Source organism: Geotrypetes seraphini, chromosome 7 (assembly GCF_902459505.1).
Source record: "Geotrypetes seraphini chromosome 7, aGeoSer1.1, whole genome shotgun sequence".
In the NCBI taxonomy this organism is placed as follows: Eukaryota; Metazoa; Chordata; class Amphibia; order Gymnophiona; family Dermophiidae; genus Geotrypetes; species Geotrypetes seraphini.
This window is the reverse complement of record NC_047090.1, coordinates 145,227,954-145,251,491: the sequence shown is the minus strand read 5'-3', so window position 1 is coordinate 145,251,491 and position 23,538 is coordinate 145,227,954. Positions and strand designations below refer to the sequence as shown.

At 44.1% G+C, this 23,538-nt stretch overlaps 1 protein-coding gene across 3 annotated transcripts in view; it reads right to left on the bottom strand.

Moving 5' to 3' along the window:
• LRRC9 (leucine rich repeat containing 9) overlaps positions 1–23,538 on the bottom strand; it is a 584,298-nt gene that overhangs the window by 528,377 nt on the left and 32,383 nt on the right. For all 3 annotated transcript variants that reach the window (XM_033952892.1, XM_033952893.1, XM_033952894.1), the window contains exon 4: positions 8,810–9,028. In XM_033952892.1, the coding sequence (XP_033808783.1) occupies positions 8,810–9,028 (219 nt within the window). The remainder of the gene's footprint in view (positions 1–8,809; positions 9,029–23,538) is intronic.

The following is a 23,538-nucleotide window of genomic DNA, read 5'->3' as shown; positions in this document are numbered from 1 at the left end:
TCTCCCCCTGCATGTATACAGCTCTGAGGAAGGCGTTGTGGCGCACCGCCCAGTCCCAGACTCGTAGAGCTTCCTGGCAAAGGAGGGCCGAGCCCGTGCCTCCTTGCTTGTTGATATAATACATGGCGGCCCTGATTGTCTGTGCGAATGAGGATCACCATGTCGTGAAGTAGGTGTTGGAAAGCTTGGAGCGCATTGAAGATGGCTCTGAGCTCCAGTAGATTGATTTGATGTAGTCTTTCCGCACTGGTCCAGAATCCTTGGGTGCGGAGACCATCCAGGTGGGCCCCCCATGCATAGTTCGACGAATCGGTTGTGAGAACTTTCTGATGGGGGGGAGAGTGCAACAGCAAACCTCTGGATAGATTCGAAGAGGTCATCCACCAAAGTAGAGACTGCCGAAGAGCAGGTGTGACTAAGATGTGTTTGGTTAGTGGATCGGACGTCTGATTCCCACTGTGATGCCAGGGTCCCACTGGGGGATCCTGAGATGGAGTCTGGCAAAGGGTGTCACATGTACTGTGGAGGCCATATGGCCCAGGAGCACCATCAGTTGTCTCGCCGGTAGGGTTTGGCGAGTAGACACCGACTGGCAGAGATGAAGAAGAGACTCCATGCGTTGCAGAGGCAGGAATGCTCGGAGTCGAGTGGTGTCCAGGACCGCTCCGATGAAGGGGAGGGACTGGGTGGGTTGTAGATGAGACTTTGGAAAAGTTGATCTCGAAGCCCAAATTCTGGAGGAAGTAGGTTGTAGCCAAGGACCGCCGCCGAAGTGACCTCTGGGGCTGACGGGGCCTTGATGAGCCAGTCGTCGAGGTATGGGAACACCTGTAGACCCCTGTCTCGGAGTGCCGCGGCACTACCACCAGGCACTTTGTGAAGACTCTGGGGGACGAAGAGAGGCCAAATGGTAGCACTCGATACTGTAGGTGTGCAGATTTCCCACCCGAAATCTGAGGAACTTTCGGGATGGCCGGGTGAATGGGGATGTGAGTGTAGGCCTCCTTGAGATTCCAGGGAGCATAACCAGTCGTTCTGCTCGAGGAGGGGGTTATAGAGAAGCCAAAGTCAACATGCGAAACTTCTCTTTGACCAGTAAACTTGTTGAGGGCCCCAAAGGTCTAAAATGGGGTCGCAGGTCGCCCGTTTTATTCGGGACGAGGAAGTACGGGAGTAAAACCCTCGGTTCAATTGGTCTGACGGGACCGGCTCGACAGCCCGAAGCTGAAGTAAGGTTTGGACTTCCTGAAGAAGAAGGGCGGTCTGTATCGAGCTTGAAGGATACTCTCTTGGAGGATGGTCCGGGGGACCCGATGGAAGTGAAGAGAGTATCCTTCTCTTATGATGGTAAGGACCCATAGGTCCGTGGTTATGGCCTCCCATCGATGGTAAAAAAGATGGAGGCGGCCCCTATGGGAGAGGCTGAGGGGTGCAGAACGGTGTCGGTTATGCTCCCAGGAGGGGAGTCAAAAGGGCTGGGGAGCCTTAGGTGCAGCCGGTGGCTGAGGTTTTTGCTGAGACTTCTGGGGAGGTTGTCTCTTCGCAGGTTGTCTCGCAGCAGGCGTTTGTCTGGGCATGTAACGCCGCTGGTAAATCAGGGGTGGCCTGGAAGGGTCGAGACTGTTGAGGTTTGGGTTTGGGCCGCAGGATGGATTGAAAAGATTTTTCGTGATCCGACAGCTTCTTGGTAACAGTTTCGATAGACTCATCGAACAGGTCAGCTCCCGCACATGGTACGTTGGCGAGTCTGTCTTGGAGGTTGGGATCCATATCGATTGTACGGAGCCATGCCAGGCGACGCATGGCTACCGCGCTTGCGGCAGCACGTGCCGAGAGTTCGAATGCATCGAATGAGGATTGCATCAGCTGAGGCGTAATTGGGAGAGGGAGGCTACCACTTCCTCGAACTCGAATCGAGCTTGGGTAGTCTATGAACGGAGTGAACTTGCGGAGCACCGGCAAGAAGAACTCCAGATAGGAAGAGAAAAAGAAATTGTAGTTCAGCACCGTGAAGCCATCATGGAGTTTTGATAGAATTTTCTACCAAATTTGTCCATCGTTCTCCCTCTCGGCCCGGCGGTACAGAGGCGTAGACCTGAGAGGGATGAGAGCGTTTAAGAGAGGACTCGACCAGTAGGGATTGGTGGGAGAGTTGAGGGCCCTCAAACCCTTTATGGTGCACGATGCGGTATCGAGCATCGAGTTTGCGGGGAATCGCCGGTATGGAGTACGGTGTTTCGAAACACTGCATGAAGGTCTGATCCAGCAATTTATGCAGGGGGAGCCGAAGCGACTCCGTTGGAGGGTTAGGTAAATGCATGGTGTCCAGATACTCTTTGGAGTATCGGGAGCCCGTGTCAAGGGTCACATCCAGATCATCCGCCATTTGTCGGAGGAATGATGAGAAAGACAATTGATCCGCCAGCGTCGGTCTGTGGGACGGGCTGGAGGAGGAAGAGGCCTCCGGATCCATGGACATCGGGGAGTGGCAAGGAGAATCGGGTACGGGTGTCTCCTCGTACTCCGGTCCCTCCGGAGGGGACACCCTCTGATGAGGAGTATCCCTATAGGTTGCAGTTTTTTCTGCGGTGACACCTCCGAATGGCGTGAAGAGTGCCAGGATGAGTGTCTTGATCGGTGCCCGTCTCGGTGGCGGGACGGGGATCGGGATCGTCTGTGCATCGCATGGTCTCCCGAGGCCCCCAAGTGGTGGATAGGGCTGGAAGCGGTGGATCGCAACTGGGGTTGCGATGCGGATTCTTGCGATGCTACCCAAGTCTGGTAAGGAGTACGGAAGAACTCTTCCTGACTATGCCCAGGGCTTTGAGTATCGATCGGAGGTCTGGTCCCATGTTGGCGCGGAGGCGTAATGGGCTCTAATGGCGGCATATCGGTAAGCGAGGCTTGCCGCATGGCATCGCCGCCCTCCCCGTTCGTCCTCGTCGGTTTTCGAGGGTCGAACGGCGTGGAGGAGGGGGAGGGGGCGGACCACCCCTTTGGACCGGTACCGGGGAGGTCACCCTGTATGGCAGCGATGAGCCCGGGTCCGATGGTCTGCATGAGCTCAACGAATTGAGCTTCCAGCATGGACCGTAGCGAAGCCGATAAGGAGGGATCCGCACCGAAAGGGGGTCCTCCTGCACGGTCATCGCGCTCCTTCGAGGTCGAGTGCTTCTGCTTAGTAGCTATTCGGCACTTTGATGACCACTGGTGGTACTGGTGGAAGGAAGAGGTACCTGAACCGAGGAGACCGGGGCAGGCACCGACGTCGAGCTCGTGGATGTTGTCGGGATGAACGATGCCGGTTTCACCACACTCGATGCAGGAGGGGTCGATACCGGTTTCGCCCGAACCGGGGAGGTATCAGATGAAGTGGAGGCTGAAGGATCCTTAGCTGCGTCCATCTTGAACATCGATTCCCACAATAGGCAACGCCGTTTGAATGAGCGTGCCGTAAGGGTAGAGCAAGGCCTGCACGATTTCGGAATGTGGTCAGGACCCAAACACTGCAAACAGCGCCGGTGAGGGTCCGTGAGTGAAATCGCGCGTTGGCACTTGCTGCACTTTTTAAACCCGGTGATTGGCCGGGGCATAGGCCGGAAAATCTCCGCCGCGAGGTCGAAGCCTGTGGGCCTGAGCCACGTGGCCGGCCCGTTCGACCCGCCGGAGGAAATAATCCTTTTTTTTTTTTTTTTTTTAACTGAAAAAGAAATGTTACTGTTAACTGTAATTAAAAGAAAGCGAAAACGCGGACAAGGAAGGCAAATTTAACTGAATTCAGCTAGCGCATGATGAAGTTGAACTTCTCAGCTCCGCGGAAAGAAAAGAACTGAGGAGACACGCCCGGATCTCCGGGCGGGAAGGCACCGGCGCATGCGCGGTGCGGGCATCTAGAAACTTTTAAGTTTCTACAAGCAACACGTGCTTGTGAGACGTCCGTACCGGGGCTCTGTCTGATGACATCACCCACTAGTGAGAATACCTGCCTGCTTGTCCTGGGATAAATAATGTTATGGAGGATGTTACTCCACAGGAAGTCATGGATACGATGGCACGCTTTACACAGCAGCCTGGGGAACCACTAATACAATGGGTAATTCGGGTGCAGGAGCTGGGCGCAGCAGGGATTATGTTGGATGCCACAGATGCCCCTAAATTTGTTCAAATTAGTCAAGAAGTAGCAGTACAAAATGCGTTGCGGGAGGATCCTTATCCTGCAAAATATGCCCAATGGTCTTTATTAGAGATAATTAGTAGGGGTGTCACGAGGCGATATCCACTTGAATCTGATTGGCCCTCAAATGATAAAATTTGGTATACATTAAAAGATGCTCAAATGAGAATTAAGGAGGAGGCTATGAAGGTAGCCTTAGTAATAGGTCACGCTGACACATATATGTCATTACCTTTTACAGTGTCCATGAGAAATAAAATATCAAGTATGCTGCACCGGCATACAAACAGGTAATGATAACTTTGTTGATCAATCAAATAGACAGGACTATTTTGGAAGCCTTAGAAGCGGTCCGACAGTTAGGAGATCGGGGGGATGGGGACCTCAAAATACTTTTGATAAAAAGAGTAAAGGGCAATCCAATTCAAACAGGGCTAATCGGGTGTCTCGGAAGGAATATGTTTTTTGGCATTAATAAAAGATGGTGTAAAGAGGGAAGAAATAGATGGGAAAGATATAGGGACATTATGGGAAATGTACAAAAGTAGAGGACTGGGAAAGAAATCTATGTCTCAAGCACAAGTGAACAAAGGAGAGAGGGAGGATATTTTGGTGCCAACGGCTCCCCCTGAGGAAACTGCTTCCATTCTTTATCCTGATTTAAAAGGGTGGAATTGTTGGGAGGATCAATGATGTGAATGCCAAGCTTCAGTGTTTGCCTGGACCAAATTAGAACAGCGTCCGCATGTAGAGATAAATATTTAGTGGAAATCTGGGGAGCAAAAGGTACAAGCTGTAGTGGACACTGGGGTGGAGGAATATAAATATCAGGATTGGGGGGAAAATTATACAAGCGGGAAGAAAAAAAAAAAATTACAGATTTTAAAATTGGACAATTACCAATTTGGGAATATACTGTATTGATCAATGAGATTCCTTAAAATATAATAGGGCTAGATATCCTAAAAGGGTTAACATTACAGCTTTCCGATGGAATCTATAGTTTTGGTAAATTGCCAGACATTCCTATGAGATCAGTAGTGGTGGGGAAATTATCCAAACCAATAATAGTACCGATCTCCACTAAAATTGTAAACATGAACCAATGCATTTTTACTATTCCTATAGTGGAGCAATGTCCAGAACAATTTGCATTCACTTGGCAAGGGAGGCAATATACATCTACCAGACTACACAAAAATACTTACATAGTCCCACCTTCTATACAAGATTATATCAGAATTATACCTTACATGCAGGAGTAGAACTATCACACTATATTGACTAAGTGGGCAAAAGGATACCGAGAGGTGATAGAGAAAGTTAAACAGAAGATTGTAAACTTCCCTTCTCCCCAAAGGAAAAAAACAAACAAACTTGGGCCTTTTCGGATTCTGGAGGCAACATATTTCACATCTGGGGTGACATATGGGGTAGGTTGGACAATAAAAGAGTAGAAATATTGCTAAGTGACCTTTATAATGTATAAAGTTTTGTTAGATAGTATAAGGAAGTTGTACTCCAAGTGATTTTGCAAATGTGTCTTTTACCTCAAACTCTAACATTGTGAACCACTGTACCTGCACGTAAACCTCTCTTGTATGTTTTATAGATTAAAACGTCCCTGCTTGCATTCTCTTATGATTGTGTGACAGAGCTTGGAAATGAAAGAAGAGACCAGCAAAACTATAGAGCAATTAACTTAAGTTTCTATCTCTCTTTCTTTTAGAAGCTTAGCATCCAGACATGGTCATTAGAACCAATTTCACTGTGCCATATTTAAAATACTTCCAGCACTGTGACCTGATAGTGGGAATCCAATGGATACCAAATTTGTTTATGACTCTTTTGATTAAATAGTGTGCTTATTTACAGATTAAATTCAACCCTGAATCATTGCCGATGGAAGAAAGCATGCCGGAGCTCTGTGTTTCTCTGTTTCTGTTATGTGTTGTGTGTTTTAGCTTATGGGGTACCCCAATAAACATCGCACATTGGCCATTTCCAGAGTTTTTCCACCCCTTCTATTAGTCCAAATGGTACCATATCCCTTTTCAAAAAAGATTCCCCCACATACAAGAAAGTTTCTTATGAAAACCATGCTCACAATGATTTTATGCTATGGCTCATACAGCCCAATTATAATTTAGTTAGGGGTTATATTATAAGAGGATATCTGAAGAGAAAAAATTAGAAAGCTTTATACCTGGTAAAATGGTGCTCATTGGTATTTGATATTTGCTAAATAAAATAAAAAAATGGTCTCTCTTTATTTAACTTACCAGGTATAAACAGTGCAGTGCACATCTCTAACATAAGTTATTTTGGTATTACCATCAGTACGTGTTTATGGTCTCTCTTAAGTGACATAATAATTATGTCCAGAATATAAAAAGGTGTATTTTCTGAATGTCCTACAGAATACCTTTAAGTGCATTAGTGTTGTTTCTCTTATCTCAAACAAATACTACCTTACACACCAATATGGTGTCACATGTTATCACATTCTGTACATAAAGTGGTTTTTCTTCTTTTTCTTTTTCTTATCTTCTCTTTTATCTCTAGGGGTGTTTATTGTAACTAAAGCATTGAAGCTAAACAGTCATGATGAAATATTTTCCTTGGAAAATCACGTACTGGGAAATGTTATTCCATATAGACTTTCATCCCTTTGTGATAGAATTGGTCAGCTCTGCTCTCTTATTCTTATGATTTGGCTAACATGCTGGGTTAAGAGAAAATTTCACCAGATCGAGAAGATGATGACATGCAACCAGACATAAAGTGCCGTGCCATGACGCTATTATGTGGCACTGATTTGGGAATAGAAGTGAGCCTATATCCTGCCACTTCACATTAGGGCTGGTCTCTGGGGGTGGTGCACTTGACTCTTACGTGAGTGAAGGCATGTGAGTGGCATAGCAAGCCTATTGAAACTGGAGCATAGCCAGACCCTAACCAAAGCTGCTAAGAAAAACGGGATACCAGATAACTGCAGTGATCGATGATGAATATGAAGCATTAATAAAATGTATGTAAGCCATGAGTAAGAGCACAAATATAATATTAATAATATTATTAATTTCCATGATTCCCTATACGTGATACTTTCAAGTAAAATGCCTAATTAGCAAGACATATTAGGGAATGCAAGAATACCAGGTTTAGAACATAAGGAAATAATTTATGAATGGAAAATTAATTTTCCCATTTTACCTAAATGTAGAACCTGAGGTATAGTAAATACTATTGTTTCTGAAATACTGGCTGGCAAACAAACATATTTTGGCTCCAGAGTAGCAGATGTATTTAGATGGGAAGGTGAATAGGTGCCAAATACTGTACATAATCATGAACTAACACTACGATATGATCAGTTAATGTTACATGTCGTCAATGATAACTGTATTTTGTTTTTTTACCACAAAGAATTAACTTTACCTCATTGATTTAAAACCACATCACATTCTGTACCCTTAGATAGAAAATGGTGTAATTTTGAAATGAAACAATGTGTCCTTTTAACCATGTTCTTTACAACATATCTACAATTTGTGCCAATGGATCATTCCACCGCAAGGTTATACCTTTATACAAGAAATATCACATAAAAATGTTTGTGTTGCTAGCAGTACTGTTAAACTTGTGATTCATGCTATTCAAGCTCCCTTTTCAGTATCAAATGTGAATATTAATTTTTCTTTTGCCGATGTACTTACTCCAATTATTTTATTGCCATCTATAAAGAAAGCCATGCAAAATATAGCAATCCTATAGATACTGAATTTTGCAATGCTAACTTGCATTCTGTGGCAGATCACATTGAAGCTACCACTGCACACCATTGGTGGGAGGCTTTTACTCTTCATCCCTTACTCTATATTTTTGTTTAACTATCCTTAGGTTAACATTTCTTAATTGTGGGTTTACCTATTGTGTATACAAACGAACACTCTCTCCCTCTATTCGGATGACTTCTTATTCGGAGGTGCAGACTTGAGGACCAGGGGTGGACTGTTATGCCTATGGCCAGGGGGGTAACTGAAACTCAGCATACTACTGACATGTATCCACAAGTCTGCTTATCTGCTATCTTGACCTCCTTGACCTGACCTGGGGGTTGCCCAAACAACATCAAAAGGACAGTAAAACCAGATGGGAAGCTGGTTTCCGCAACAAGTATCTGCTATCTTGACCTCCTTGACCTGGGTATTGCCAAAACAAAGAACAAAAGACCAGGACCGGGTGTGCCTGAATCGTAAATAAAGAACGCTGGTTACTGCAGGACCAGCTGTTTTTACTATGAACTCAGCAGTTTTCATCCTATATAAGAACGGAATTCTGCCCCTAACATTAGAATCCAAGACGTCTAAAGGGATAGTCTCCCGTGTCCACCCACCTATCAATTGCAGGGATTTCCAATTGTGAAGGCTGGTCGTTGCTGGTCATTGCTTGGGATTACGGTGATGCTATTTTATTCTTATATTCATATAAATATTAAAGGGTTATTGTTTATGCTTTTATATTGTCTGTGTGCTTTTCTGAGTGTCACTGATCATACCATTTGACAGAAATAAGTGGCGGAATAACATCATTAACTAATAAGTTAGTCAAAATACATTATTGAAGACTTACTGTTAACTGGCATTCAGCAATCCAAAGCTCTTTGAGTAGCGGACAAGATTCTAAGCCACTAATCTTCTGAATGCTTTGTCCAACCAGAGTGAGAACAGTTAGATTTGGGAAGTATGACAGTCCTTCCATTCTGGGATACCCTGAGAAAAACATTTCCAGTACCACTGTTTCTTCTCCATCTTCATCAATTTTCTCATAAGACAAACCATTGCACAAACACTAGAAGTAAATACATAAGAATTATATTCTGATCACCACCTGTGTCTTGTCAGAATTTTAAATAATCTAAGCCCTATTTCTGAGTTATAAATAAAAACTGAATCAAATATACCCCCTCCACCAAAAAACAAACAAACAAACCAACCAACCACTGTCAATGTTTCTATTCTAAGGAAATACTTTTTTACAGAAAGAGTGGTAGATGCGTGGAACAGTCTCCCAGAAGAGGTGGTGGAAACAGAGACTGTGTCTGAATACAAGAGGGCCTGGGACAGGCATGTGGGATGTCTCAGAGATAGAAAGAGATAATGGTTACTGCTGATGGGCAGACTAGATGGGCTATTTAGCCTTTATCTGCTATCATGTTTCTAAATATAAAATTAATGAATTACTAGAAAATCATGTAGGACTCTCATATGATACTATACTATTTGGTACAGCAATGAGAACTCAGAGTCCGATAAAATATATTAAAATATATTTTTGTTATTTTATGAAAACATATAAAATATACACATGCTGAAAAATAAGGAAAAATCATGCATCCCCAACCTTATATATCATGTCTGTCTGTCTAAGATAGATTGTAAGCTCTTCCGAGTCTATAAATGTTAAAATGTGCAATGCTTAATATGCCTTTCAGTGCTATTTAAGTGATAAGTGGTAGTAGTACTAATGCTCCAAACAAGCAGTCAGCTGACACTTTTGCCTGCCTTAGTATAGGCTTAAATGTCAACATTCATAGTTTTTAAAGTAATTAGGTATTGCCAATATAAAATTTGAAATGCATGCATATTTTTCACCACCTACCAAAACATGGACCAACATGGAAGCATTTTGATGATAAGGAGTGTGAGTCTAGGTAGGATATTTTAGGGAGACTGTGAAGCAGGGGCAAACTTTTAGCTTGAGTGTTTGTTTTATAATTAACATGTTTGACATTTGGGTACATAGCTATGAATGTAGGCTAGTATTAAGACATTATTTTACCACTAGTTCATGTTAGTTTAGCCCAAGTCCCATTTTATGTAATGAGACCTAGATACTAATAACTGGGGTTAAATGTAAAATAACTACTGGTAGTCTTCTTATGATTAGTTTTGAGGTGGCTTTGGGCCTGTAACTATAAGGGAAGTTAGGTTAGTTTAAATTAGGCTTTGTTTCCCAGCTGTTCAGACTGGTTCACAGTCATAAGCGCGCGGGACAAAGCCACGCTGACATTTGAGAGCAGACAATTGAGCACAAGACTCAAGCGCGCCGCTGTAAAAGTATATTTTAAAGAGCTCCAACAGGGTGTGTGAGGGGGGATCCCCCCCAGTTTACTTAATAGCTTTGTATTTTACAGAATTTAAGCTGTCAGCATTACTGATTTAAGCTGGTGTACCAAAGATCACTGCAAGATGGAGCTTGATGGTTTACTCTCGGTGAGATAATGGAACAGAAGAATCATAATGCATTAGGTGACCAGGGTACAGCCCAAGGACATGACAACCCAGCTCAATTATGCCCACCAATGAAGGTACACAAAGACAAGGTAGCTGTCTCGATCAACCAAAAATGGGTCTTTATTAAATTGTACAAATGTTAAAAGAGTCCCAACAAGGATCCCTGTTTTGGCGCTACTAAATAGCGCCTTCCTCAGGGGACACTTGTATGTAGTATAAACAAACGCTGTAGTGCAGTGATTGTCACTGCACTACAGTGTTTGTACTACATACAAGTGTCCCCTGAGGAGAGTGTGGCGCAGTGGTTAAAGCTGCAGCCTCAACACCCTGGGGTTGTGGGTTCAAACCCACGCTGCTCCTTGTGACCCTGGACAAATCACTTAATCCCCCCATTGCCCCAGATACATTAGATAGATTGTGAGCCCACTGGGACAGACAGGGAAAAATGCTTGAGTACCTGAATAAACCCATGTAAAACTGTTCTGAGCTCTCCTGGGAGAACGGTATAGAAAATTGAATAAATAAAAATAAATCCTGTATAAATATGGGATTTCCTGGACATTAGCTAGAGAGAGAGAGTGAAAGTGAATGAGTATGTTGAGTAAATGAGTGAATTTGAATATGTTAATGAAGGTGGTCATCAGCCCAGCAAAAGGACTTGAAAGATGTGCCATGGAGAAAGATCTCTCACCAAAGGGGGGTGGGGTGAGAGGGGAGCAAGGATCTCTCCCTGGGAAAAGGTGAGAGATTTCTATTCAAAGTGAGCTAACATCAGAAATGTGAAATTTTTTTTTTTAATGTTTTTAAATTAGTGCTATAGAAATGATGAGTAGTAGTACGTGTTTCCCCAAAAATAATACTTACCCCAAAATAAGCCCTTGCATGATTTTGGGGGTAGGTCTTAATATAAGCCCTACTACCAAAAATAAGCCCTAGTTGCCAGCAGCAGCACTTCCCCCCTATGCGCCCCTTCCCCGCCCCCCGCTGACCCTTCCATCTCTCTCTCCCATCTGAACCCCAACCGCGAGACCGAAATAACTGGGAACAAATGGCAGCATTGGCAGCTCAGGCTACATCGCGGCCTTTTCATGCCACGTTACTGATGACATCATCAGTGATGCAACAGAGGAATGCCCGGGTGTGAGAAGGCCGAGATGTAGCCTGTGCTGCCGACACTGCTGTTTGTTCCCAGGTATTTCGGTCTCGCGTTCGAGGTTAACATGGGAGGGAGAGATGAAAGGGTCAGGGTCCAGAGGGAGCAGGGGGGATGGGAGGGATAGAAAGATGCTGCACGGAGGATGGGAGGAAGGGAGGGATAAGAGCTTCAAGAGTTCTGCTGCACAAGGGATGGGAGGGAGGGATAGAAGCTGCAAGGGATCTGCTGCACAAGGGGAGGAATAGAAGTTGCAAAGGTTCTGCTGCACAGGGAGATGGGAGGGAGGGATAGAAAGATACTGCACAAAGGGATGGGTGAGAGGGAAGGAAAGATGTTATATGGGGGAATGGAAATAGGAAGAATTAGAGTGGTGGAGAGGAAAGGAGAGATCATCATTGTACATGAAAAAAAATAAGACCTACCCCGAAAATAAGACCTAATGCCTTTTTGGGCCCAAAATTAATATAAGACAGTGTCTTATTTTCGGGGAAACACAATAGTAATAGTAATAGTAAATCAGACTTTCTGTCGCCTGACAACAGCTAGCAAAATCTAAGTCCATTCAAACAAAAGGGGTGAGCTAGGCAAATATGTGGTAATGACTGTGTTGGAAACATTAAATATAACATCTTACTGAAACACAGAGATTGTAAGTTTGTAATATTTATTTAATCAGAATTAAAATTGTTAATCAATCTGTGTACATATTAATGTGGGTTAAATAAAAATCATACTTTAATTCCCAAAACCATACTTTAATACCTCGCTAATCTTTCTAATAGACAGACACTCTATTCCTGAACCTGTGAGTAGTCAATCCCTTCTTGCGATTATTCTTATAGAGAGCCTCATTAGCATTACCCTCTTTTGCTCTGACTCCCATCTCCCTGTCATTTCCTCAGTTTGTACAAAAGCAGATGGTCAGCCCTGGAGAGGAAATATAATAGGGAAGATTACAGGGACTCACCCTGAGAAACATATCAGTTTTGCTCATATCCGTAACATATAACTGATAAAACAAAACTTAACCATTTGCAATACATAATAAGGTGAAAACAAACAAGTCACCACCAACCTGAGTGTGGGAGATTGTACAGATGCCCCATAGATTCATCAACATGGCAGTTGCATCCTCTACCCTTGTTAAAACTGGATAAAGGAAAGAAACAAAATGTCCAGATGCTCCAGCACATTCAAGGCAGTAAGAAGGCAAATGAACATCTGACAGAGCAGGCTTCAGTAATATAGTGCCTGTCTACAAGAAAGAAGATTAGCAAAGTAATACTATAACCTAATTTTTCCTTCTAGTGTGACATTCTATTCCTAAACCTACGGGATATATCAAAGTATTCCCTCGAGTTTAGGGCAGGAAAAATTAACCTGCTAACAGAATGGATGATCTGAATGCGGAGTCCTGTTTGGCCACCACATCCAACCTGTAAAACTTCATGAACCTATGGAGAGAGGACCAAGTGGCCTCTCTACAGATTTCTTCAGCCGAAGATTCCGCCCATATGGAAACAATGCTTCAAGTGGACTGTGCCTTCACAGATATAGGTGGTTTTAATTTCTGATACTGACTGAAGAAATGGCCATAGAGATCCATCTGGAAATGGATGCTTTTGAGGATTGTTGGTCTTTAGGGGCAGCCCCTGCCAACACGAACAAATGATCCAAAAGCTAAGCTAAGCTAAGAAATATGAAAAGCAACGTGCCAATGTGCAAAAAACTCATAACAATTTCTTTAGGTACATCAGAAATAGAAAACTAGTGAGGGAATCCGTGGAACCATTGGCTGATCAAGGAGCAAAAGGGGCACTCAGGAAGGATAATGCCATAGCAGAGAGACTGAATGAATTTTTTGCTTCGATCTTTAAGAAAGAAGATGTAAGAGATCTACCAGAACTGGAAATGGTATTCAAGGGAGGAACTGAAAGAAATCTCTGTGAATCTGGAAGTTGTACTATGCCAAATCGACAAGTTAAAAAGTGATAAATCATCTGAACTGATTCTTATGATCTTATACTAAAGGAACTCAAACATGAACTTGCTGACCTGCTGTTAGTGATCTGTAACCTGTTGCTAAAATAATCTGTAGAACCTGAAGATTGGAGGGTGGCCAATATTACTCCGATTTTTTAAAAAGATTCCAGGAGAGATCTGGTAAGCCTGACTTCAGTATCGGGCAAAATGGTGGAAACAATTATAAAAAATAAAATTGTGGAACACATAGATAAACATGATTTAATGAGATAGAGTCAGCATGGGTTCAGTCGAGGGAGATCTTGCCCAGGGCCGCCATCAGGGCAGTACTACCAGTCCTGCATTCAGGGGCCCGGAGCTGACAGGGGGCCCGGGCTCCCCCAGGGTCGCAAGCATAGTCTCTTCTCCTTCTCCTTACCTGCCCTGCCGCAGCACACAGCCGAACGGAAGTCTTCCCGATGTCAGCGCTGACGTCGGAGGGAGGGCTTAAGCAAAGCCCTCCCTTCCTCCGATGTCAGCGCTGACATCGGGAAGACTTCCGGTCGGCTGCTTGCGGCAGGGCAGATAGGGAAAAGGCAGTCGTGTACCGAAGGGGGGGGGGGGGGGGGGCGGTCCGCCCCGGGTGCAGCCATGGGGGGGAGTGTGCACAGCCGGTCAGGTCCCCTTAGCCTTGTGGCGCTTCCCCCGACTGACCGACAACAGGCCCGGCCGACAAACCTCCCTGCCCTGTAGCAGTGAATCTAAATTACCTTCTTACAGCAGCTTCAATACTCCAGTTGCTGTAAGAAGGTAATTTAGATTCGCGGCTACAGGGCAGTGAGGTTTGTCCGACCGGGCCTGTTCTGTTGTCGGTCGGGTGGAGAAGCGCCACAAAGGTAAGGGGCAGGGAGGGAGAAAGGGAGGAAAGGTGGAGTGGAGAAGAAAAGACGCTTAAGGGAAATGGGTAAAACTGAGGGGGGAGAAGGCCGCTGAAAGCACTGGGGAAGACAAAAGGGTGGAGAAGGACGCTGAAAGGACATGGGAAGACAGAGGGGTGGAGAAGGACGCTGAAAGGACATGGGAAGACGGGAGGGGGGAGAAGGACGCTGAAAGCACATGGGGAAGACAGAGGGGTGGAGAAGGACGCTGAAAGGACATGGGGAAGACAAAGGGGTGGAGAAGGATGCTGATAGGACATGGGGAAGACGGGAGGGGGGGAGAAGGATGCTGAAAGCACATGGAGAAGACAGAGGGGGGAGAAGGACCCTGAAAGGACATGGGGAAGACAAAGGGGTGGAGAAGGACGTTGAAAGGACATGGGAAGATGGGGGGAGAAGGACGCTGAAAGGGCATGGGGAAGACAGGGGGGGAGAAGGACGCTGAAAGCACATGGGGAAGACAGAGGGGGGAGAAGGACCCTGAAAGGATATGGGGAAGACAAAGGGGTGGAGAAGGACGCTGAAAGCACATGGGGAAGACAGAGGGGGGAGAAGGATGCTGAAAGGAAATGGGGAAGAGAGAGTGGGGAGAAGACAGTGGCAGGGAAGAAGACAGAGATGCCAGATTATGGGGGGAGCGGAGGGAAGAAGATGGGTGCCAGACCAATTTGGGAGGGGGGAGAAAGGGAAAGGCACAGTAACAGAGCAAATGGAAGAAGCAGAAAGAAGAGAGACAGTGGATGGAAGGAATTAAATGAGAACATGAGGAAAGCAGAAACCAGGCAACAAAGGTAGAAAAAAAATTATTATTTTTTTTTTTTTTGCTTCAGGATAAAGTAGTATATTAGTTGTGTTGATAAAAATTTATAAACATTAGAGGCTCTGGTAGAAACCCGTTTACAAAGTATGTATTCTTCCCAATTAATATTTCCAAATTAATAAAGTCTTTTTGCTTATTTTTAAATGGGTTTCTACCAGAGCCTTTAATTCAGTAGCATAATTAAATGAAATAACTATTTCTGTAGTTTATAGGGACGGGCGGGGATGGAGGGGATTCCTCACGGGGATGGGCGGGGATGGAGGGGATTCCTCATGGGGACGGGTGGGGACGGAGGGATTCCTCGCGGGGACGGGTGGGGATGGGTGGGAGTCCTCACGGGGACGGATGGGGACGGGTGGGACTTTGGCAGGGACGGGTGGGATTTCTGTCCCCGCGCAACTCTCTACCCCAGGGTCCTAGGCCACCATAGCACAAATTCCTGTATTATGCTTCTGCTGTGCACAACAATAAACAATAAACACTGCTGTCATACTTTTTTTGTCCCCTGATAGCACCCTTCCGGACAAAAGTGGATCCGTCTACCTTGCCCGCGACCGCAGCCGGCGATATACTAGGTGCGTGCCTCTTGTCTCCTGACTCCTTCACCAAGGCCCGCCCTGTCTCCACTCCGATTGGCTTGGGCTTAGGGTGCCTAGCCAATCAGGAGACACATCGCTTGCCTGCCACTGAATCTGCGAGAGCGGATTGGCCGGATGACGTCACCACGTCTCTAGGAGGACAGGACGAGAGAAGCAGCACGAGGAGCTGCAGAACTAGTAAGGCAGTGATGAATTTAAACATGCACCTTTCTTCCTCCATCCCATGCACCTTTCTTCCTCCATCCCATAACACACACAGCCTGGTGGTGATGATTATCAGATTGATTCATGAATATATAATGATGTTATGAGTGTGCACCTCTTCCTTACCATCCTCCTTAGCATGTCACATACACCAAAGTCTGTGTAATGTAACATGCTGTATGTGACATGCTGAGGAGGATGGGAAGGAAGAGGTACACACTCATAACATCATTATATATTCATCCAGAGCTGCATGTTAATGATGTGCTCATATGCACTTATTTATCATCATAACATATACATCATCATTAACATGCAGCTGTGGATGTGTAAGGACAGGCTGAGGAGGATGGATGGGAAGGAAGGAAGGTGCACATATCAACATATCGTACATTTTTAACATGCATGATGCAGCTATAGGCAAGCTGAGGAGGATGGGATCATATAGATGTTTATGTTCAGATATGCGCTCAGATGTGTATGTTTAGATATGCGCTCACTTATACAGTCAGATCTGTATGTTCAGATATGCGCTCAGATGTGTATGTTTAGATATGCGCTCAGATGTGTAGTTTTTTCTGATATATTTATTAAGCTTACAGTATTTATAAAAACACATTTAATACTTGTTACAAAAAATATTGTGCAATTGTGATCTACTTCTGGCCTACAAAGGTCAAAAGAAATCCTTAACTGAGATTTTACATTCAAAAGTGAATTATAGCTACTAGCACTATTATTTATTAGTTATTTATTATGCAGATGTTTGTTAGTTTGTTATTAGTTCAGTATTAGACATATGTTAGTTTAGAATAGAAAGGTATAGATTAGTTTAGGTTAGGTTAGGGCCCTGCTGAAAGAGTCTACCTTGACGTGGTTGCAGGCTTACAAATCTTTTGGTCAAAGAGAGCGGCGACAGAGAAAAGTATGTGTGTATTCGGCCCATGGAAGAAGAGGAGGGAGGGGGGAGGGGGAAGGGGTGCATGGGGGACCCAATAGGATTGCTCAGTAAGGGGCCCAGAAATTTCTGATGGCGGCCCTGATCTTGCCTCACATAGTAACATAGTAGATAACAGTAGATAAAGACCTGAATGGGCCATCCAGTCTGCCCAACCTGATTCAATTTAATTTTTTTTTCTTCTTAGCTATTTCTGGGCAAAAATCCAAAGCTTTACCCGGTACTGTGCTTGGGTTCCAACTACTGAAGTCTCTGTTAAAGCTCACTTAAGCCCTTTACAGCCTCCAGCCACTGAAGACCTCCTCAGCCCATCCTCAACCAAAATGCCATGGGGCTCATAATCGAAAGAGAAAAACGTCCAAAAACTGGCCTAAGTCAGCACTTGGATGAACATTGTCAAAATGCATCCAAGTGCCGATAATGAAAACGGGTTTTGGACATATTTCTAAATGACCTAGGACTTCATAGTGCCGCTGAACGACCAAAGCTAAACGGGGTGTTTCAGGAGGAGTGTCGAGGGCAGGAGTTCGGCAGGACGTGGGTCGGCTTAGACTTAGTCGTACAGCATGTATAACATACAGCCCAGCATAGACGAAACTTGGATATTGTGACTTAGACCAGTGGTTTCCAACCCTGTCCTGGAGGACTACCAGGCCAATTGTATTTTCAGGCTAGCCTTAATGAATATGCATGAGAGAGATTTGCATATAATGGAAGTGACAGGCATACAAATCTCCTCCATGCATATTCATTAGGGCTATCCTGAAAACCCGATTGGCCTGGTGGTTCTCCAGGACAGGGTTGGGAACCACTGACTTAGACCATTTAAAACATGGTTTAAGTCACAAAAACCCACCTAAAGTCACCAGATAAGTACTGCAAACACATAATACAGACCCCACACACACTACCCAGTGATCACCGACCCCCCCCAACCCCATAAAAATCATAATCACACCTTTAAATTTCAGCCTCCAGACCATCATCACCTGGCAACCAGGCATAGGAAAGCCTAGTCATCCAGCACAGAGGCGGCTTAAGCCATCTTGGGGGTGGGTTAGGGACCCAAGGAGAGGAGGACCCATGCCCATAAGCCCCTGTAATCACTGCATTGATACTTAAACATGTGCACTCCCTTATACACCTTCAAAACCCTTTTTTACTGCCATATAAGTGGCTCCTGCAGCCTTAAGGGCTATTGGGGTGATAGATAAGTGGGTCTAGGGCAGTGGTTCCCAACCCTGTCCTGGAGGACCATCAGGCCAGTCGAGTTTTCAAGATATCCCTAATGAATATGCATGAGAGAGATTTGCATATAATGGAAGTGACAGGCATGCAAATCTCCTCCATGCATATTCATTAGGGCTATCCTGAAAACCCGATTGGCCTGGTGGTTCTCCAGGACAGGGTTGGGAACCAACGGTCTAGGGGATTCTGGAGGTGGTTTGGGAAGCTGTAGTGAGATGATGACATGGCACCCTTTTTGTGAAGTTCATAGCAGTGCCCTGTAAGGTACCCCACTATTTAGGTGCCATGTCTGGGTGTTCAGGCCATAACTTTGCAGACCCCTCCCACATCCAACAGGGCTTTTCTAGGCGTTTTTGACTTGGATGAAAAGGTGGATGAACATAAGAACATAAGAACATAAGAACTGCCATCTCCGGATCAGACCCATGGTCCATCGAGTCCGGCGATCCGCACACGCGGAGGCCCAGTCAGGTATACACCTGATGTAGTTTTAGTCACCCATATCCCTCTATGCCTCTCATAAGGAGATGTGTATCTAATTTGCCTTTGAATCCCAGCACAGTGGATTCCTTAATAACCTCCTTTGGGAGAGCATTCCAGGCGTCTACCACTCGCTGCGTAAAACAGTACTTCCTGACATTTGTCCTGGACTTGTCCCCCCTTAGCTTCAAACCATGTCCTCTTGTCCGTGTCGCGTTGGACAATGTAAATAATTTATTTTCCTGCTCTATTTTATCGATGCCTTTCAGCATTTTGAACGTCTCGATCATGTCCCCTCGCAGCCTCCTCTTCTCAAGGGAGAACAGTCCCAGTTTCTTGAGTCGTTCCTCATATTCCAAGTTCTCCATACCTCTTATTAACTTCGTTGCTCGTCTCTGCACCCTCTCCAACAGTTTTATATCCTTCTTTAGGTTGGGAGACCAATGTTGGACACAGTATTCCAAGTGTGGTCTGACCATTGCTCTATAAAGCGGCATTATGACTTTCTCCGATCTACTCGTGATTCCTTTCTTTATCATGCCTAACATTCTGTTTGCTTTCTTTGCCGCTGCCGCGCATTGTGCCGATGGCTTCAGGGTCCTATCTATCAGTACACCCAGGTCCTTTTCTTGTTCGCTCTTACCCAGAGTTGCGCCTGACATTCTATACTCGTATTCCTTATTCTTACTACCTAAATGCATTACTTTGCATTTCTCCACGTTGAACTTCATCTGCCATTGCTCTGCCCATTTCTCTAACTGATACAAGTCGCTTTGGAGTTCCTCGCTATCCTCCTGCGATCTGATTGCCCGGCATAGCTTTGTGTCGTCTGCAAACTTAATGATCTCACTGGATATTCCGTCTTCCAGGTCATTGATATAAATATTAAATAGGATTGGCCCAAGCACTGAGCCCTGGGGCACACCACTAGTCACTTTCTCCCAGTCTGAGAACTTCCCATTTATGCCCACTCTCTGCTTTCTGTTTTCCAACCATTTGCCTATCCACCTTTGTATATCTCCCTCTATTCCATGGCTTTGTAGTTTCCTGAGAAGCCTTTCATGTGGAACTTTGTCGAATGCTTTCTGGAAGTCCAAATATATTATGTCCACCGGCATTCCACTATCAATTTGCTTGTTCACGGTCTCGAAAAATTGAAGTAAATTCGTTAAACATGATTTCCCTTTCCTGAACCCATGTTGACTGGGTTTCATCAAGTCGTGTGTATCTAGGTGCCGGACTATGCTATCCTTGATCAGTGCTTCAATCATCTTTCCAGGGACAGACGTAAGACTCACAGGTCTGTAGTTGCCCGGTTCCCCTCTCGATCCTTTTTTGAAAATTGGCGTGACATTCGCTATCTTCCAGTCCTCTGGTATCTGTCCAGTTCTGATTGTCAGATTGGCAAGTTTTTGCAATAGCTCTCCGATTTCAACCTTCAATTCCTTTAAAACTCTCGGGTGAATTCCATCCGGTCCAGGGGATTTGTCACTTTTAAGTTTGTCGATCTGGTAGTATATCTGGTCCAACTCCACTTCAACTGTGGTGAGGCTGTCTTCTATTACTCCACTAAACACTTTCACTGCTTCTGGTATTTTAGCGGTATCCTCCTCCGTAAAGACGGACGCAAAGAAGGAATTTAGTTTGTCAGCAATTTGTTTATCTTCCTTGATGTACCCTTTTCTTCCCTGGTCGTCCAGGGGTCCCACCGCCTCTTTTGCGGGTTTTTTCCCTTTCACGTATCTAAAGAAGGGTTTGAAGTTTTTGGCTTCTTGCGCTATTTTTTCCTCATAGTCCTTTTTGGCATCCCTCACCGCCTTGTGACATTTCTTTTGATCATCTTTATGTATTTTCCATGCTTCGATTGTTTTCATGTGTTTCCATTTTTTGAAAGAGTCCTTCTTTTCTTTTATGGCTACCCTCACCTGTCTGGTAAGCCATGCCGGTTCTCCCTTACCTTTTGTTCTCCCCTCTTTGGAGATCCTTGGAATGTGGAGATTTTGTGCTTCTGTGATAGTATTTTTCAGTAGGGACCATGCCTGGTCTACCGTTTCAAGTTTGTCCACCTTTTTCTTGAGTCGTTGTTTCACCATGGCTCTCATGCGATCGTATTTGCCCTTTTTAAAGTTAAAGGTTTTGGTTAAGGTTTTGGCACGTTTTCTATTCCCGATGTCAAGCTTAAAGTTGATCACATTGTGATCGCTCGTCCCCAGCGGTACCGTAACTTCTACTTCTTTTGTCGGTCCCGTGAGGCCATTTAGTACCAAGTCCAGGGTGGCGTTGCCTCTTGTCGGCTCTTTTACCATTTGTTCCAGGAAGCAATCCCCTAGCACCTCCAGGAACTTGGCCTCCTTGCCGCAGTTGGAGGTTCCTAGTTTCCAGTCTATCCTCGGAAAATTGAAGTCTCCCAATATTATTACATTGCCCGTCTTGCATTCTTGTTTGATTTCCTCTATCATTTCTGAGTCAGTTTCCTCCGCCTGTCCTGGGGGACGATAGTAAAGGCCAATTTTCGTGTCTGCGCTGTTTTGGCCAGGAATCTTGACCCAGAGGGACTCTAGCTTCTCTTTCGTTTCCGTCGTAGCCACTTCAACAGATTCTATTCCTTCCTGAACATATAGGGCAATACCTCCACCTTTCTGCCCTACTCGATCTCTTCTATATAGTTTGTATCCCTGTAGTACGGTGTCCCATTTGTTTTCTTCATTCCACCATGTTTCTGTTATGGCAATGATTTCCAACTTATCATGTCTTGCTATTGTCTCTAGTTCCCCCATTTTGTTTCCTAGACTTCTAGCATTCGTATACATACATTTGAGTTCTCTTCGTGTTACCTTTTTGGACTTTCTACTCTTTGCTGTCCCTACTGTTTCTTTCACGTTATCCTTAACTGCTCCAATGTTGTCTCCCTTGTTTGCTGTGCGGTCATTCCCTCCTGTGTCTGAGTCTTGAAATGTGGTATAAAAGATGGACGATTTAGTGACTTGGACGATCAGATCAGCAGGACTTTCTTTAGTTAGACAATTTACAAAACAAAAAAAATTTTGGACGTATTTTTCGAAAATGTGTCCTAGGCTGTTTTTTTACTTTGGACGACTTGCGACTTAGACAACTTGCGACTTAGACGTCCCTTTCGATTATGCTCCTCCATATATTTAGGAACATCATCTATTTAGGAGCACCCAAAAAAAATTCTAAGGAAATTCAGAATACAGCTGTTCAATTCATTTTTGGTTTAAGAAAGAACGACCATAATAGTCCTTATTATCGTTTACTTCTTTGGCTGCCTTTGGAGGCAAGAGTATTATTCAAATTTTCCTGTATCTGCTTTAAGCTGATAGTGGGATTGTCTCCAGCTTACCTTTTTCCTCATTTTGTGTTGTATAGACCATCAAGAGAAACTAGAAACTTCTACTTATTTGCTTATCCAAAAATTAATGGGTGTTGATATAAGACCTTCTTAGATAAGACTCTAGCATTTCAAACTGGTAGGCAATAATCTTGGTTAGGTAAATGTATTCAACAAGCTATGTTATCCTATTGCAGTTTTTGGAAATTAATTAAGACCACTTTGTTCGAGACAAAACATTTTTTAGATATATCAGTGATAGGAAGAAGTACAAAAGTGGCATTGTGAGACTCAAAAGTGAAGGGGAGGAATATGTAGAAGCTGATAAAAAAAAGGCTGAATTGCTTAACAAATATTTCTGTTCTTTGTTCACAGCTGAAGATCCGGGAGTGGGACTGCAGAAGACAAATGTGAATAGGGATGGTGGAGTAGTAGACCCTGATTGATTTTCAGAGGGTTGTGTTCATGAGGAGCTAGCTAAATTAAAGGTAAACAAAGCGATGGTGCCAGATGGTATACATCCGAGGGTATTGAAGGAACTTAGGGAAGTTCTAGTGACTCCGTTGACTGACCTTTTCAATGATTCCCTAGAGTTGGAAGTGGTACCGGAGGACTGAAGAAAGGCAGATTGGTCCCTCTACACAAAAGTTGAAGTAAGCAAGAAGTAGAGAATTAAAGGCCAGTAAATCTGACTTCTGTGGTAAGCTTTTAAAACAGAGAATGGTGAAGTTTCTGGAATCTGGTGGATTACAAGACCAGAGGCAACATGGATTCACTAGAGGTAGGTCTTGTCAGACAAATCTAATACATTTTTTTGAATGGGTGACCAGAGAACTGAATAGAGGGAGTGCACTAAATGTGTTGTATTTCTTTTTTTTTTTTTTAATCTTTATTCATTTTTACAACTTATAACAAGTGTATCAGGAAATAACATTTGAACTTAAAAACATCACTTGATTTTCTATTACAGTCCTCTTAAATAAATAAAATTTATCCACCCTCCCATCCCTACCATTTCATATGCATTCACTTATATTATACAATATATTCTTTTCTATTTATCCAAATATTTAATGAAGAATAAGAATCCCCCCATCCCTAACTCCTCATTTTCAATTGTATTATTGAGGGAAAAATGATATCTACTCATTACAATATTCTGCCAATGACCCCCAAACATCCTGAAATTTATTAAAATGTCCTGTGTGGCTATCGTTCTTTCCATTTTATATATATGACACAAAGAATTTCACCAGAAATTGTAATTCAATCTGCTCCAATTCTTCCAATTAAATGTAATTTGTTGAATGGCGACTCCAGTCATAATTAGTAAGAGCTTATTATTATTTGA